The following is a 17767-nucleotide window of genomic DNA, read 5'->3' on the forward strand; positions in this document are numbered from 1 at the left end:
CAAAATAAAAAGATAGATGTCATATATATTACCTAATTCAATACTTCAATTCAGCAAATTTGTATTGAGTACCTACTATGTGTCAGGCACTCTAGTAGGCATTAGGATATAACTTCAAAACTACATTTAACAAGAGCAGTAAAGACCAAATGAACTGTTTCTTAGCTAATTTCTCTTACACAAAATAAATACACCTGGAATATAAGGTCTAAATCAAAAAATAATCGACTTTTTTTATACTTTCTACCATCTTTTTGTCAAATTCATTCAAAGGAATTACATAAAATAAATATAAGATATTCTAGATACCCTGAAATGTAACACTAAGTCATAAATGATAAGTAGAAATAAAAAAGATAAATTTTTATTGTTTTAGGGGAACTGGCATTTAATCATTTGTGTTCCAAGATCTTTATTGTGATCAGAAAGATTTTTTAAAATTGTGAAAGCTTTATGTGTAGCTTAAGTAATTTTAAATCCCTTATGTAATATGGATATTTTGGAAGCTGCTACATGTTACAATTTTTTCAGAACAAGATGCAATAATTTGGTAAAGAACACAGGTAGAAGAGATCACTAATTTTCCTTTTCCCCCAATAAACTATGTTTATTATGCCAATTTTAATTACCATGCAATCTAATGGATTTAAGGCTTATATTTTCCACATCACTAGACATCACAAACATGAAAGCATTTTATACTGTCATTATACATCAATGTTTGTACTTGGTTATACATATATACAGAGATTATTCACACCTCTTAACCTTGCTATTTCCTCCTTTCAAACCAACATAATTTTACCATGAAAGCAGCTTTTTAATAAATGGTATAAGAAATACAGCAAGGCACACTTTTTTAAAAAACTTTTTTCTCATTACCACCTCAAGAAGCATAAAAAACAAAAAATGTTGTACATAATTTAATAGTAGAATGTCACCAGTTTATAATATACAACACTATATAGTTGTTTCCTGAAGTGCTGCATAGATTATTATCTTTAAAATGAAATAAAGTGGCGCTTTTAAAAGTTGCTTAATTTTGAAAGAAGGACCAGTGTTTCTTCTCTATGCTGCAGTAAAATCAAATATTGGCCTTTTAGATACACCTCTTTCCATAAACATAGGCATCATACCATAAAAAAAAATCCAGATTGATACACGAAATTGGTCAAGTACCAGCAGGGGGGGTCATTCCAGACAGGTGAATTTAATGGACCATCAATTTGGTGAACTGCAGAATTTTAAAGAGTAGAGGGGGAGGGGAGAAGGCAAACTAAAAAGTCTTGCTGGAGAGGTGGGGTCGGTAGAGGTAGCTTGGGACAGGAATTCATGGGAGAACAAGCAGCTTTGCTGAACTTCAAAGACAATCACCTAAAGAGAACCAGTGCACACATCCAGATCACAAGGCTCATGTGGACAACCGCATTTAGAAGAAAGACTCGTTGTGGGAGAGGTCAGTGTAACAAATGGCAGTGACGTGATGGAACCGAAGACCAGCCCAGGGTGGGAGCATAAGGCCACCCCTGAGTTGCAGCCAGGCTTATCTACAATAAAGAAAAAAAATGACAAAAAGAGGTTTCAGAAATGTCTGCTTCATTTGCAAAACAGAGCCCCTTTAAGTAACCAATGAAGGCTGGCTTTTTTAGGAACTACCTCCTCACGTTCTAAAACACGGTAATTTTACTAGCCCAAATGTTTCAGAATCAACGTGGAAAATCTATTGGTTTTATTTTTAAAAAGACATGGTTTTATTTATTTATTTATTTTGCTTTTTAGGGCCACTCCCATGGCATATGGAAGTTCCCAGGCTAGGGGTCAAATTGCAGCTGCAGCTTGCCAGCCTACACTACAACCACAGCAACTCAGGATCTGAGCTGTACCTGTGACCAACACCACAACTCATGGCAAAGGCAGATTTCGGACCCACTGAGCAAGGCCAGGGATCGAACCCACATCCTCATGTATACTAGCTGGGTTCATTACTGCTAAGCCACAGTGGGAACTCCTGGTTTTAAAGAGAAGAAGAAAACCATAAAGTCTGACCTCTGGATCTCATCTACTCTTTTGCTTGTGAACTCAGTTTTGAACACTAAAATAGTCTCAAATCAACATGAAAATGTGAGGCTGCCAAATGCAGCAAAGTATCAACAGTGACTCACAAACTGGGAGGCTGGACTCTCAGGTTTAACCTTCCCTTCAACGACTGCACATGTGACAGTGGGATTGAACAATTCCATTATATTATGGTGAAACATTAATAACATGCTAATAATCCCTATGAAAAGGTACAACTGGGAATTTTAGCTCAAACCTGAATGCATTCCATTTAAAGTATAGACAGCATCGTGCAAATGGAAAATGATTCAATTATTTTTGTGCATCTGATGGCTCAGATATAAATTTGTTACAAACTCAATTGGTTCTGCATTTTTTGTTTTGTTTTGTTTTTGTTTTTTTTATTTTTATTTTTTTGCTTTATAGGGCTGCACATGGTGCATATGGAGGTTCCCAGGCTAGGGGTCAAATGGGAGCCACAGCTGCCAGCTATGCCACAGCCAAAGCAATGTGGGATCTGAGTCACATCCGTGACCTACACCTCATGCCAACGCTGGATCCTTAACCCACTGAGCAAGGCCAGGGATGGAACCCACATGCTCATGGATACTAGTAAGGTGAGTTACCACTGAGCCACAACGGGAACTCCAATTCTTTATATTTCTAAGTAGCTAAATGCAACCTGTTGATTATTAGCAACAATTAAATTCCAGGTGTAGGCAATGCAGGATGCAGTTATGTTAGGTCCTCTGACCAGTTTTCAAATACAACAGGCTTATGCTTTCCTGGGTTTGAACTAAGTTCTGAGGTCTGATGTCAGGTTGTTTTATTCTCCTTCCAGAACTAAATATTCTACTTCTTTCCTTCTTGCTCTCTCTGTATAATCTTGTAACCTGTTTAAGAGCCAGAAAAACTTTAGCAAATGTGGTTTGGCTGGAGGCACAGGATGTTGGGGAGAGAAGGCAAGTTATCAAGAACAGGGGAAGACAGGCAGGAACAGATAGGATGAAATTTGGTACAGTAAAATCATGTATAAACTCAAGAGAGCATGGTGCATTGTTCAAATGCTGAGGACATGACTCATTTGAAATCTGGCCACTAAGTAGGGAATCCTTAGGTGAGGGAGGCAAATCTGGTCTTACTAGTGTTGGTATTTAAATTCCTCTGAATAACCAATTCTTTCAACTTGGCCCAGCTGTAAGGGGTGTGGGTGTGAGTGTGGGTGTGGGTGTGTGTGTGTGATGGGTGATATCCGATGAAATCTTGGTTATTTAGCATAGCGGGGCTGGTTATTCAGAAGTGCCAGATGATTTAAAAACCTCACATTCACCAGAAACATGATTTATTAAAGTGACTTTTAAAGGTAAATATAAAATTACTCCTATATTGTTTAGTGAAAAATTAATACACTATCACCAAGGTAGTTTCTTAAAACTACTTGGTCAGCTTTGGGTCATATTAAACATTTAACATTAATCCAACTAATAGAATAAGAATTTATGTTGTGTATGTGAGATCTGTTTGCTTTTACAGCTTTCTCAGTTTGTAAAAGCTGAGCAGCAGCACTTTTTACTGTACGTGGGTATATACTTGGGCATGTACAAACACAAGTAATGGCCTCAAATCTAAAATCTGTGGGCCACCAGCTATTTGTAGACCCATAAGGTAGTAAAGGCAATAGAAATAAAAGGTTCTGATGGAAGTACATACATCCTAAGTAAATACAGCACCCCTGCCCACCCCCACCACAAAAACAAAACTGAAAACCAGGGCAAACCAAAAGGAAAAAGAGGTATACACTGGCTGCCTATGTTGAGTTAAATTTTTATACCCCAGGACTTATCCAGTCTGAAGTTTAGGGTTAAATTATTCACCAAAGATCAGAGGCTTATGATGAGGATTATGAAGAAATAACTGTCAGAATACAGCAAAAAGATTAGTGCAAAATACATCTCTTAGGCAGGTCCTAGGAGGCTTTCCAGACATGCATTATATGCTTCCTCCAAATTAGGCAGAAATCTCTGGATCTATCCAGTTACCTTTCCTTTGATGTGATTTGCTGTAACTGACCTCTCTATTTTTGTAGCAACATGACACATAAATGAAATTAGTGAAAAGCATAGCAGTGTAGCTAGAAATCAGTGCAAATGCATACTGTGTTAGACCATGTTCAGACTTTCCAGTTTCAGTGGGTTTTTAATTAGAACCCAGTCAATGAAAAAAATTTTGAAAAATTTTGAAAAAAAATTTATTATTGTTGTAGACCATATCTGCTCGTCTAAGTTTTAGCTCTTCTAGAAGACATTATAATAATTTTGCCACCTGAGAAATTATTTCTGGGGAAAAAAAGAAAAGCAAAGTGAATTTGGTGAATTCTATTTTCCTGATAAAAAGAACACCTCAATTAATGGTTTTCAGATGGCTTGAGAAAGTAGAATTTTTTGTTTTTGCTTTTGTTACTCTTATGGAAAGAACAATGACAATTAAGCTTTTATGGACACAAAAATCTCAGATTTACCAAATAATTTTACTATGTATTCCTGACATTTAACACAGAAGATGTGTCCTCGTTGGTCGTTTTTTAACAATATGTCAATATTTGATACCCAGGGAGCCAATGCTAATGACTTGGTGAAAAGTTTAGGCATCTAGATGTTTTGTCTACATGATACTGGAGTAACTGAACAGACCAAGTAAATGTGGCTACTTAGAGGGCCTTAGGCTGATAACAAGTCACTTGGGGGCGACGTGAGTTCTGCAGAAGTAAAATCTAGCTGCTTCTCCCATGTCCTGATAGGGCCAGGCATTGAACTGCAGGGGCTCCACAAAATATTGCTAACTGGCAGGCGGGCTGGCTGATGGTTTTATGCTGTCCCTGCCTGTAACATGTGAGGATCACAGAGATCCATCGGCATATTCCCTTCCCAGAGTCTAAAGATGGAGCCGTGCACCATTACACTTCATTTCAGTTGTGTATCTATGTAAGGAAGAGAAGAAATCCTCAGAGCATCAAAAATGGAGGCATGCACCCCAGAGGCTTCTTCTCCAGGGCCAGAGCTCCCTGAGAGACAGGATCTCGGCACGACTGGTGACTTGAGGTCATAGTCACATGATGTCAGGCGCAGAGTGGTCTTGCTTTCAATCCCTGATCCCCTTTCAGAAAACAAAAATCAGCCAGGCTTTTCCAGCCCTTCTGCAGAGGTTGGCAGAGCCCGCGGTACAACTGGTTCTAATAGAACTTGTTTTGAAGCAGCTTATGGAATTGCAGTTACTCTCCCTTAATGGTCAGTTTTACTGCACACTGATGGAGGATGTGATTATAGGGTGGACATGTTCCACAGCAAATACATTTCTCTCTCTCCTACTTTTGTTCTCCCTTGCAGTCAATTGTAAATAGAGTCTGAAACACAGAAAATTAGTTGAGCTATATTAGTAAGTAGGATGCTTTTCTCCAATTTTGCATACTGAGTTTATTTTTAGGGTATATATATGGTATAGATTCCCCCCTTCACTCCCCATTTCTAGCAGCTCTACACAGAATCACACATTTTAATGAGCTTAGGGCACAGGTGTTGCAGGAAAAAAAATAATGATGTTTGCCATTCATCTTTCAAATTAAATAATGTGTTTTTAAATAGTAACTTTTTTATAATACATTATGGGAAAAACATTTATCTGTCACATTTTAAAAGATGTATTTGTAATAAATGTAAATTACTTTTAGAAAATCAGTAATTAGGCTCATCAAAAAATAAACAATCTGCCACAAAAAAGATAATCTTTAGCATAGTTAAGTATAATAACTGTTATTTGAATAAGTTAACAAATTAGGGTAGATTGCTTCTGTAATTCATTTCCTATAGCACGAGTTTAGGTTACTGCATTAAGCTTCTGGAGTGGGGGTTGGAGATGGCATTCAGTACCTCATACTTTGGTGAAATACAACTCTCACATTCAAAAACTCAAATTTTCTTCTTTAAACTTGATTGAGAAAGTATATTCATCACTGGGGCTTAGAAATGGGAAATAACAGAATTTTTGTGTCACTTTTAGAACCATATCATCATATCTGAATTATCAATCAATAGCTGTCTTATTGAACATGAAGAGTAGAATGACGTTCTTTAAAAAAAATAAATAAAAAAAGGATGGAAATCAGCCTGTCACCTTTGGGTAAAATTCAAAATTCTGTTTTTATCAAAACGCCATTAATTTGTCATGTATTCTCTCTGCATTTGCTTTCTGGGCCTGTTCTCAGTCTCTGAGTGGATGAATAAAAGCCTCTTCTTAAACATCAACTTTCCCCTCTTGTTTGAATCCTCAGACTTGGTCATCATGAGGAGCTGTGACAGCACAGCCTTCCACCAGGGAAGCAAATGTGATGAGAGTTACATTAGACAGAAGCCTAAAAGGAAGGCCTGGATCAGGAAATGCAGCCTTTAACCTAATCGTTGCTCATCTCCAGGCGCTGAAGGGAGCAGGCAGCTCTGCACACAGAAAGCTGAAGTGGCTAACACTATCACTGTGCCTGCATTTTGATCAGAGGGTATAGGGTATTGCAATTTGGAGAACTTTTTCCTCCCTCAATGGAAAAATTTGAGCCCCTATATTATCTGACTATTTCCTCAAATTTTGTATTCTTCTTGTCATAAGGATATAATAAAGATAATGTTCCTAAAAATGTCAATTTTGACTGTTTTATCCCCCCTTTCGCTTTAGTTCCTTACATTGTTGGGGGTATTTCTTCCATCTTAATGTCTAAATACCTGTCATGACCAGCCATCCTGACTAATCTTTTCTCCTAACATAGCTTTGTTGATTAAAACTCATGTATGAAGTATGTATATATGAAATATATATTAAGTACATATATTAACACATGATGATTCTACATACCTTTCAATGAGATGAGTTTCATGCTTGGAGAGGGTTACGCTCTACCTATGCATATTTCTATGTCGTTCTTCATGAAGGTCTAGAAGATTTTCTTCACAGGTTAGAGTTTGGGGGTCAGGATGCACTGCAGCCTTATCTTTTGGCTGCTGTGCCTTCGAGGAGAGTTCTGGAACTCCAGATCTGGTTGAAGAAGCATTATGTTCTTCTGGCATTCCAGACTCACCTGGATTTTCTGAACTCTCCTTTTCACTGCCTATCCTTGAAGGAGTAGTTAACTCTGAGCTTTTTCCGCAGACATTAGAAGCTTGGGGGGCACCATCCACTTCCTGTCCAACCCCACCTCCTTGTGGAAGGGGAGCACTTGAAAGAGCCACCATGTCTGCATGATCAGCTAGGAGAGGTGTATTACTGAACTCGGAAGAGCCTGCTGCTGCTTGTAGTGGCCCTGGAGCTTCACCAGGAACTGCGGTTTCATTTGGAGGAGCACTGGAGAAACAGGGTTTGTCTTCATCAGGATTGTCCTCAACACAGGCCTCGAAGAAGCATTCAGTGTCTTCCTTGTCTTCTGAGCCAGAGTCGGTCATGTCCGGTGGCAATGGAGTGTTGCTCTTCTCCTCTACGTAACTGGTGACCTCGCCGCAATCACTGTCATGAGATGAGAGAGATAAGTAGGAATAAAAGTCTCCTTTTCTCAGCTGGATAGGCCGATGAGAATGTTCTAATACCTTCTCCTTGATTTGAGTTAATGAAGTGGGAGCCGCCACCTCATTTTCAGGTTGAGATTTACATTTGAGGGCCGTTGAAGCCATGTCAATGATTTCCTTAACAAAGTCGTGTACGGAACCATCCTCAGCATCTTTTTGATGGAAAACATCTGGCTCACAGTCACAACAGGAAAAGTGGTCACCAGTGGAAACATTTCCCTCTGTTTCATTCTGTTCAACTGCTAGGCAGCAATCAGCAGATTTTTCAGCCACATTTGGTGCATCAGTGGATGAAGATTTCAGTACATCAGCGTCTTGTCTGTTGATAGCACTGGTTTTCGAAGGCAGTTCTGGATAAGACTTCTCGGTGGGAGTAGAAGCAGTACTTTGATTTTCAAAATGGTGGTACTTTTGACCTTTCTTTGGAAGGTGTCTAATAGTTTGGGGAAGAGAGTCCTTTATGGCAATATTTGAATCATCTGAGCTGCCCATAAATGCTTTGCACTTACAATGCTCACTCTCCGGAATCCTCTTCCCAGTTGAACCAAGATTTTCTGATTCCTTTGGAATCTCATTCATTTTGTCCTGCCTTTCTGAAGTACTTTCAATATTTCCATTTTCCATGTCTGCCACATATGGATCTTTATTAACTTTGAAAATATTTTTCTTATTTTCGCCCTTTGTCCCTAACTCGCGGGTGTGGAGTAAATTCTTCCCATTTCCATTATTTTCAGAGAGATGTTTTATGGAGCCATTCAGAAGGGCCTCAATGTTCAGGGTATCTGAGGAATCGGTCATCTCACTACTACTTACATCTTTACTGCCCCTTATTTCATCGCTGACACTGCACCTTCTCTTATCTCTTGTCAAGGAGAACTTTGGTCTAATCCAGGTCTGCAGCTCATTCTTGATATAGTCCAGCCCTGATATCAAGTTGCATTCTTCATAAATTTCATCATCTGTGGCGATACTGGAGTCATCATCCTCATCTTTGATGCAGAGCTCCTCTTCTGTCAAGGTGAGGGTAGAGCTGGAGAGGAGGTCACTGTCATCTTCATCATCAGTGCAAGCAGAGGTGCAAGAGACATTAACAATCATGCTGACATTGACATCACTTTCATCAGCCACCGACCGAGTCAGGCGCTTCCTGAATGATGCATTCGATTCCGGGATCTTGTTCTTGTGTAACACAATATCCTCTGAGCAAAGAGAGAGCTCGTCACTGCTGCTAAGTTCTGTAAGAGATGCTGGCGAGTCTTCATTGATAGAAGATGCTATGTCCAATGACAGCTGGCCAGTAAAGGACATCTTTTGGGAACTGCTTTGAAGGGTGATATCGGAAACACTTCGCTTTATCTTTTGCTCTGAAGGGCTCTGGATATTCTCCAAACGATTCAGGAGATCTAATGTTCTTTTACTCAGTTCACCAACTGAGCCACTGCTCACACTTATGTCCCCAGAGCTGTGACAGCTAAAAAGATCTTCATTGCTTTTATAAGAGGTCAACCAACTTTCTAAAGAAGTACTTCGCTGGAGGCTGTCAGTGCCATTTTTAAAGATGCCCAATGCAAATAAGTCACCCCCTGGAGAAAGAGACTCAATAGATGAGCTATGAGATAAAAGGGAGAGCTGTCTGGCATTCTGCATGCCAGTCAATGTCTTCTCTACCTCACCACTTTTATATGAATTGCGATCCATTTCATGGGCTGCACTTGCCAAAATCCTTTCATGTGGAGGTGCATCTGGTTGTAACTCTGTAGCCTGATGTTTAGATTTGCAGGACTTTTTATCAAAATAAAAACCATGAAGCAGGGGATCCTCCACGTGTCCCTTTTCATTTTGTGACTGTTTCATTATCATTGGTAATCTGAGTTTTGAGCCTTGGAGGTATGAATAATCATAAAATGTAAACACATCATGTTTTCCTTGTAATTCGTCTCCCAAACAATCAGGGGTATGTTTGGTAACACTGTTTAAATCTTCAACTTTTCCATTTACACAACTCACTGGTGAAATGGATAACTGAGAGCTATTTGGAAGCTTAATTTGATCCCCCTCCTCTTTAAATTTCTGCTTTAACATGTTAACTGCATCTCCCATTTGTGGGTCCAGATGTTCGGTTTCAGGGTTACTTGGGGACCCATCTACCACATTGAGCAAGCACATTTCAGAGTTGGTAGTGGTTTCAGTGTCTCCTTCACTGACAATTCCACTCTCACTGCCAGAATTTTGGCTCATGTCTCCTCCGTGGCATGGGCAGGGCTTCACCAAATTGGAACCCCCTAGAAGATCTGGCAAAGATTTGGTAGATGAAAATGAAGAGTCTTTGCTGAGACTCTTGGTTAAGACACTGGGCTGTGTCATGCCAGTGAACTTTGGATTGTTTTTCAGGAATGGGATGTGGTTGTCTTCATAGAGTTCAACATTGTGGAGGCTATAGACTTGGTAAATGTGTGGACTTGATGGGGCAGTGATGCTTGATGCATATTGAGCTGCTCCGTGGTCACCAGCCTCTCCTTCATAACTGGGGTCCTCACTGCCTGTCTCTTCAAGCTTTAAGGAAGGCATGACAGGTTGGGACTCTTGATCGAGGTCATTTGATTCCTCATTCAAACTAATTAACTTGTTACTTATGTCAGTTTCATCCCATTCCAGGGCATCCTCACTTGTCCCATTTAGGTCCATATAGCCAGGATCAATCACATTCAAGGTCTCCTGTGTAGCAGAAGGGGGAAAAAAGAAAAAAGAATTAGGGAACACAGACATGACAATATTATCCATTCAAAATCTCTTGGAAGAGTCAGGAAAGAAATTTGCCCCAAGCATGAATTTGAAAGATAGCGTAATTATTGGCTCTAGTCCTCTCTGGAATAACATCCAAAACTATTCAAACAGGCTTTTCTATCAAAAGTAATTTGTCACTGAGGGCAATAACACAGATTAAAATGTAAGATTATTACAGTCAAATTGTAATTTATGGAATTAACCATTTCCTATTGATTCTTCTACATGTGTAACCTTGGATTGGGTTAAGATAACACTGTCAGGTAAATAAAGGTAAAAAAAAGTATAGCCTATGATACCTTTTCAGGTACATTGACTCTGTTACTGTTTTAGTTCTGGAGTTCATAATGGAGTATTACCTGCAACCACCTACGGTAAACCCCATTTTGCTTCTATTCCCGGGTTCTCCACTTGAAGCAGCCTAGGAAAATGGAGTTGTAGCTATCTGCAGAGCTAGTCACGGGCCAGAGGCTCTCGCTTATCTGTCTTTTCCTCTGCCCTGCCTTTTAGGGTTCTTCCTCTTGATTTAGAATTTGGCCCTGTTCCCAAACAGACCCGAGAAGAGCAACATTTGATGGGTTTCCTGACCTACCTTTTCCTGGACCTTGAATCGAGGGCCCCTGTGCTGCAGGGTGCCTCTTAATCACAAGTCTCTCAGCCCCTCTCTTCCCCACACTCTCTCTGTGACAGACTTTCCACTTTGACCCTTGTTAACTTTTCTCGCTATTGTCGGCCCTGCCCCTCTTTCCTACTCCAAGGATGAAGCAGCTCAGATTCTCTAATGCTGCTCTCTGCCTGCATAGTTTGGGCATTAACTTTTCCTTGGATGTCTTGGTTTTAACCCTGCTTGGTGGAGCTTGACACGTTCTGGGACACAGAAGTTGAATGGGCTCCTGGACTCTGTCTATATTCCTCCACTACCCTCACTTGCTATCCCGCTGTCTGGATTCATGCTGGAGCCAAGAGAGGGGATATAGGTGCAGCAGGCCCTGACAAACAGAAACACAACTTTGCAGTCCAGTGTATGCTTATGCAAGGTAGCCAGGCTGAGGAAGATGGCTCTAGAAGTATGTAGAGTGGCTGACTTTGGCACTAGCCTGCTGTATGGCCTTGGGCAAGTTGCTTAACTTTTCTGAGCTGCAGTCTCCTCATCACTTTTTCAAGGAGGTGAGCTTCATCTATCTTTGGAAATAATTCTGAGTACTAAATGAGCTAATGCTTGCGAAGGTCTGAGAAGGCAGTGGGTATAAAGTAGCTATAATTCTTACTGTGTGTGTAATTGCTCTAGAGTGGCCTTGAGTTAATGCAGAAAGGGTTCTCCGTGCCTACCTCATTCTCTCCTTCTCACCATTCCTTTCAACCTGCTCTTAAAATGATGAGGGATTCCTGACATGGTGGGCAGAGAGAGGTGCCCATCAGTATTAAAATGTCAGCATACTTGCACTGCAATTCAGAATTATTTTAATAGCCTGGTTGAAAAACAGGCCGTGATGCTTTTGTTCCTCGGTAGTGGGAAAAAGCTTCAGCAGCAGCAGCACATTAGCAGAACTTACCTAAGAAACCCTCTATCCTTTCTGAAACTAATAGCTGGAGGATACCACACAAACACATTAAGTATAAAATACTCATTAGCACTTTATTAGACTGGATATGTAAGAGATTATCTATATAGCCTACTTAAGTTTAAACGAGTCCAGTTACAAAGTAAACATTAATTAAGGGATAGTTTCAAATTTTATAACAGAAATCCTCCCTGCCAATGTTATAGCAGTTAATCCAGTACATGGGCAGTCATCACACTTGCTTAGGTATGGAGTATATTCACTGTGATGAATTTCTATTAGAATTTCTGTTTATTCTTTGCTTGCTGATAAAGGAAGTACTAATGACCAGTTAGTACGGCTAATGAATGTTAAAATCTTCAGCTGCAGGAGTTCCCCTTGTGGCTGAGGGGTAATGAATCTGACTAGTATCCATGAGGACACAGGTTCGATCCCTAGCCTTTCTCAATGGGTTAAGGTGGCTGTGGTGTAGGCCAGCAGCTACAGCTCCAATCAATTTGACCCCTAGTCTGGGAACTTCCATATGCTGTAGGTGCAGCCCTAAAAAGCCTAAATAAATAAATAAATAAATAAATAAAACAAAACCCCACCAAAAAATAAAAAAAATTTTAAAAACCCTTCGGCTGTAGAAACAATCACTCTAATCAAATAGTATATTAATTTCAAATACTATCTCAGCTGACACCATACTCTGAGGATGCTAATAAATAACTGAACTCGTCTTTCAAAGAAGCTCTTTTTGCAACTTTCTGGTGGACTTCATTTAGGAGCACAGACATTTAGGAGCACAGATCTTCTGTGAGAGTCCCAAACCCGGGGGCTCACACTAGAGGCAGGAACTGTGCCATTTGGATGGACGCCTGTAACTTGGACTTGTCTTTCATGACACAGTTTTTTCTGACCAAATGCTGCCTTTATGGCTTTACAAATGCGAGCCTAAGTAAGTATAAAACTTGCAGCAGCATCTAAAAGAACAAATCCTTTGCTCACTAAAGTAGTTGGAGTGGAAAATTTCCTTAGGAAAAGATTAAACTTTTGTATGTAATACTGTCCTTTTCCCTTAATTCTTTCTTTCTATAAATCTCTTAAATTTATTGTAATTTCAACTCTAGGGAATATGTCAACTCTAGGGAATATGTGACAAGATCCATTAGAAAATCATTCACTTCAGACTTTAAATTTTACATATCAAAGAAGTGCTACTCACTATGCCCTCATACACTCTTTTCTGTTGTGAATTCTGTTGTTAAATTCTGTCAATATTTTTACTAAAATCTCCATTTCTTCAAGATTTAACCTCAACCGTAAAACATACCCTGAGGGCAAAAAAGTAGGAAAAATTACCAAAAGGAAGGTCATTAGAATAAATATCTATAATCTATATACATATAACTAAAAAGCTGTCTTTGGAAAAAAAGACACATAGTGATGTAACTGGTAAGAAAATTATTTGGTTGAATGCTCTTTGATGATAGCCCGGTGTAGCCAAAAATCTTCATGCTAATCAAGCATTTGTTTTGTTTTTGTTTTTCTAGAAGAATTGTCTGGTACTTTTTTAAAAAGTAGCAAATATTCCTGTCTTTGATAAAGTGATAAATCAAACATGGCTTTAGAAAAACAATCTGAGAAGCTTTGACTGAAACCAAAAAGATGGTGAGTAGTACAGGAACTACCAATAGAGCCAGCCCTTCCAGAGATAATTCTGAATTAAATCCATTTGCTCAAGGGCCTTTCATTTACAAACTTACTTCACTGGTAGAGAATTCTGGCCTAAACCAATGGCTATATATAAATAATCACACACATACACACAAACACACACATACATCTTTATAAATCTGCTCAAGAAACAAGTGGAATTAATTGGTGTTACTTTATTTTTTATTCTTGGAGGTGGGTTATTTATATTAGCACAACATGTACAGAGAAAGCAACTAATAGCAGCTGAAGAAATGATGATGATGATGATGAGAGAACCAAGATTCTAATTGCAGTGAATAATTTATATTTGAATTAACCTCCTTCTATACTTGTATGCCTTTAATCGAGTTAAGTCTCCTAGGATTTCTAGGACTTTCTTAAAATTTTAGGTTAAGTTGTAATTTTTATTTTTTTATTTTCATTTTTAAAAATTTTTAATTAATTATTATTATTATTATTATTATTATTATTATTATTATTATTTGCCTTTTGTCTTTTGAGGGCTGCACCCACAGCATATGGAGGTTCCCAGGCTAGGGGTCTAATCGGAGCTGTTGCTGCTGGCCTACACCACAGCCACAGCAATGCCAGATCTGAGACGTGTCCACGACCTACCCCACAGCTCACAGCAACTCTGGATCCTTAACCCACTGAGTAAGGCCAGAGATCGAACCTGCAACATCATGGTTCCTAGTCGGATTCATTTCCATTGTGCCACAATGAGAACTCCAAATTGTAGTTTTTATGAGAGATGAGAAACACATTACCAGCTAAAGAGAGATGAAGGAACATGGCATTCAATAAAATAGCAACCCCAAAGAGATGGATATAGCTACCTCTGGATTCCTTTAATTTCCCTTAAAAAGTTGCAACTTTTGAAAAATTGAAGTATCTCAAAAAGACTAGGATGAACTGAATGTTCCACTCAACATCTGGTCCTGAGAATGGCCAAAACCATTAGGAGGGCTTGCGATATATGTTCCCCTGTTCACTCTAGATACAGGTGTTTATTGAGCAACACCACTTGCAAAGCCCTGGGAGAAGAGATTTATTTGTAAAAAAGGAGAATACAACAAAAACATACAAATAAATAAAAATAGCAAAAATATAAACAACATTAACCATAATTAAAGGTAAACATATTTACCCTAGGGCAAAGAGCAGAACACAGAGAAGTTTGAAGGGACAATGGACCAGAAGGAGAAAATAATATATAGATTGGAGTGAGGGGTTCAATTTAAATGAGGGGAAACTCCAACCTTCACACAGTCCCTCTGCTATTTTATTTTTTATTTTTTTTTTTGCCACACTTGGAGCGTATGGAAGTTCACAGGCCAGGGAGCAAATCTGAGCCACAGCTGTGACCTATGCCACAGCTGCAACAACACTGGATCCTTAACCCACTGTGCCACAGCAGGAACTCCCTCACTACTTTTTTGATGCAATTATTTTCCCTAGTACCCGCCTCCAGATGCAAAAACCAAGTTGTCTGATCATTTGATGTGTATTTTCCTAAATTAGACTTAGGTAGAATTTTTTCTTTTTTAAAGTAACATCAACAGCCATAAAAAACAACTACTCCCTTGGAAATGTAAAGACATTTTGAGACATTATGAGAATTCAGAGTTTGTAGTACTCTGCCTCTTGCTGGGCAGAAAACAGATTCAGAATTAGCACGAAAAAATAGAGATGAAAAACAAAATAGGATAAATAGTAAAAATGTTCACTGTTTAACAACTATCTGGGATATAGAGTAAAAATTCAAATGGATCTGGGTTTGAATCCCAGATTTCTGCCCCACTCCCAGGCTGCAATGTGTTCCTGGATAAGTTATTTCACATCTGTATGCCTCAGTCCATTAATCTATTCGGCATAATCAGAGTACTCTGTGTCTACCTTAGAGATTGTTGGGAGCTTTAAATGATAAAATGCATGTAAAGACCTATGGGAAGAACCCCGCACACAGTAGGGGTACAAGGATACCAGCATATACCACCTGCACTGAAGATAGAGGACAGTGCCTCTGACTGTTAGATAAACTTAACAGGGTTTACAAGAAGGGCTGGTGGTTGGGTGACTAAACTCTTTAGTGCAACCACTTGCATGGAATTCAATGAAATCAACATCCATTAGACCCCTTACTCTCCCAAGGCACTGTAAATTGGGTGTGGTTTTTGTCTTTGCTGTCCTTACTGGGCTTATCCCTCAGGAACTACCAGATGAGAAAATACGCCTGCCCAGCCCTCAGCAAGACCCATAGCTCAAGGACTTTCTATTTCCTGAAAATAACCTTTTTTTTTTTTTTTTTTAAGGCAGGGCCATTGTCTGTGAAATCCTATCACAACTGACACATTAGAGCAATCAAATCCTGCTCACTATCTATTAGATTGACAATAATGCTAGAGTAACTTGTCTCAACTCAGAAAACTCTTTGAAAGTCTATCTCACACTAATGATCAGAAATTGTTCTGGTGAATGCTCTATTTCAATAACAAAGTTGATCAGAAACTCAAAACAGACAAGTAAAACCTCAAGTCATCTCACAAATCTCACTAAAATGAGTCCTGACATGGACATATTTCCTAGTCTTGGCTATCCAGATGTTTCTGAAATAGTGGAAAATGAAAAATCCATTAGATGTCGTTTTAAAGTTTTATAATAGCAAAAATTGCTTCTGCTCTCAACAGGAACCAGGGACAAAAAAAGAGTCCAATATCGGGAATCAAGGGTTTTCTTCCCAGGTAGAAACCACACGAGGGCAGGGGCTTGTCTGTGCCATCTCCACTAGCACCCTCGCACCTAAAACCTGTGCCTGGCAGGGAGGAGGTTCTTAAATAAAAATTTGCTGAGCCATTGAAGGAAGAAAGTTTGCCTGTGGTCTCATGAAATGTTGAAGAACTCTGGGGAAAGGTCCTGAGTTTAAATTCTGTCAGCTGGTGAATTTTTGACTTTCTAGCTGATAGTACCGCCTAGTTATAAAAGCAAGTAGCCTCAAAAACACTATGGAAGGTTAAAGAAGACAGGCACGAAAAGTCATATACTTTATCATCTCATTTATATAAACTATCCAGACTAGGTAAATCCATAGAGACAGAATGAAAAGTGGTGGTTGTCAGGGACTTGGGGGAGGGGAGAGTGGGGAGCAATTGCTTAATGGGTGTGGCGTTTCTTTTTGGGGTGATGAAAATTTTTCAGAGTTAGAGGTGATGGTTATATAACATTGTGAATATACTAAATGCCACTAAATTGCTCACTTCAAGTGATTTATGTTATGTCAATTTCACATCAATTTTTTGGAAAAAACCAGCAGAGGTGTTCTCTTTCTTGTTGAGTTTCCAAGCCTGTCACACCACCAAACATAACAGGACATCATCATCACTCCATTGAGGACCTTGCTTATAAAAATATTAACGGGCACATCTGAATTCATTTATACCACTGTGCTATATTATCAACAAAGATAATTTTTTTTATTACAGGTTTCTTCGTTTGGTCTGCATGCATGCTCATCATTCCCAGAAATGTTGAAGAGAACATCCTGTGTACAGCACTTCTCTTGGTTCAATTTCACTCATTTCGATGCAACAGTCTCTTGAGGAGAGAGAAGTATGATTCATAGAGCTCTTATCTGCTGAACCCTCTGGCAGGATCACCAGGGACCTTCCGATAGCCCAGTCTGATTCTCTTTTGCCCTTATTTTACATGATTGCTCCCTAGCATTTGACTCCATTTTTCTTGACATTTTCTCCTCCTTTGATTACCTTGATGCTAAGCCTCATAAAACCCACTCTAGCACACTGCTGAATGACAGTATGTCCCACAAATCTGTCTGGCTTCTTTTCACCCTACAGACTCCCCTGCCATAGGTTCAGCCACAGGAGGCCTAACAGTACTATTCTGAAGGGTACTGGGCTACATTGAGGAGGAAGGAGAAAGTGCTGGGGGAAGGGAAACTGCCAGAAGAGGGAACAGTAGAGCAAAGGCAGATGGGATAGAGCCTTATGGGCACCTTCAAAGGAAGGATGAGCCACCAGCAAAAGAAACACAGCAGGAAAATCCTAG

General features: G+C 39.4%; 1 protein-coding gene across 1 annotated transcript in view; it reads right to left on the minus strand.

The window, feature by feature from the left end:
• Positions 1–577: 577 nt before the first annotated feature.
• The window catches only part of AKAP6 (A-kinase anchoring protein 6), a 461269-nt gene continuing 444079 nt past the window's right edge, over positions 578–17767 (minus strand). Inside the window, exons 13-14 of the mRNA XM_047795625.1 lie at positions 6955–10373; positions 578–1547 (exon numbers count right to left, since the gene is read on the minus strand). Of these exons, the coding sequence (XP_047651581.1) occupies positions 6996–10373 (3378 nt within the window). The 3' untranslated portion in view covers positions 578–1547; positions 6955–6995. The remainder of the gene's footprint in view (positions 1548–6954; positions 10374–17767) is intronic.

This window comes from Phacochoerus africanus, chromosome 9 (assembly GCF_016906955.1).
Source record: "Phacochoerus africanus isolate WHEZ1 chromosome 9, ROS_Pafr_v1, whole genome shotgun sequence".
Classification (NCBI taxonomy): Eukaryota; Metazoa; Chordata; class Mammalia; order Artiodactyla; family Suidae; genus Phacochoerus; species Phacochoerus africanus.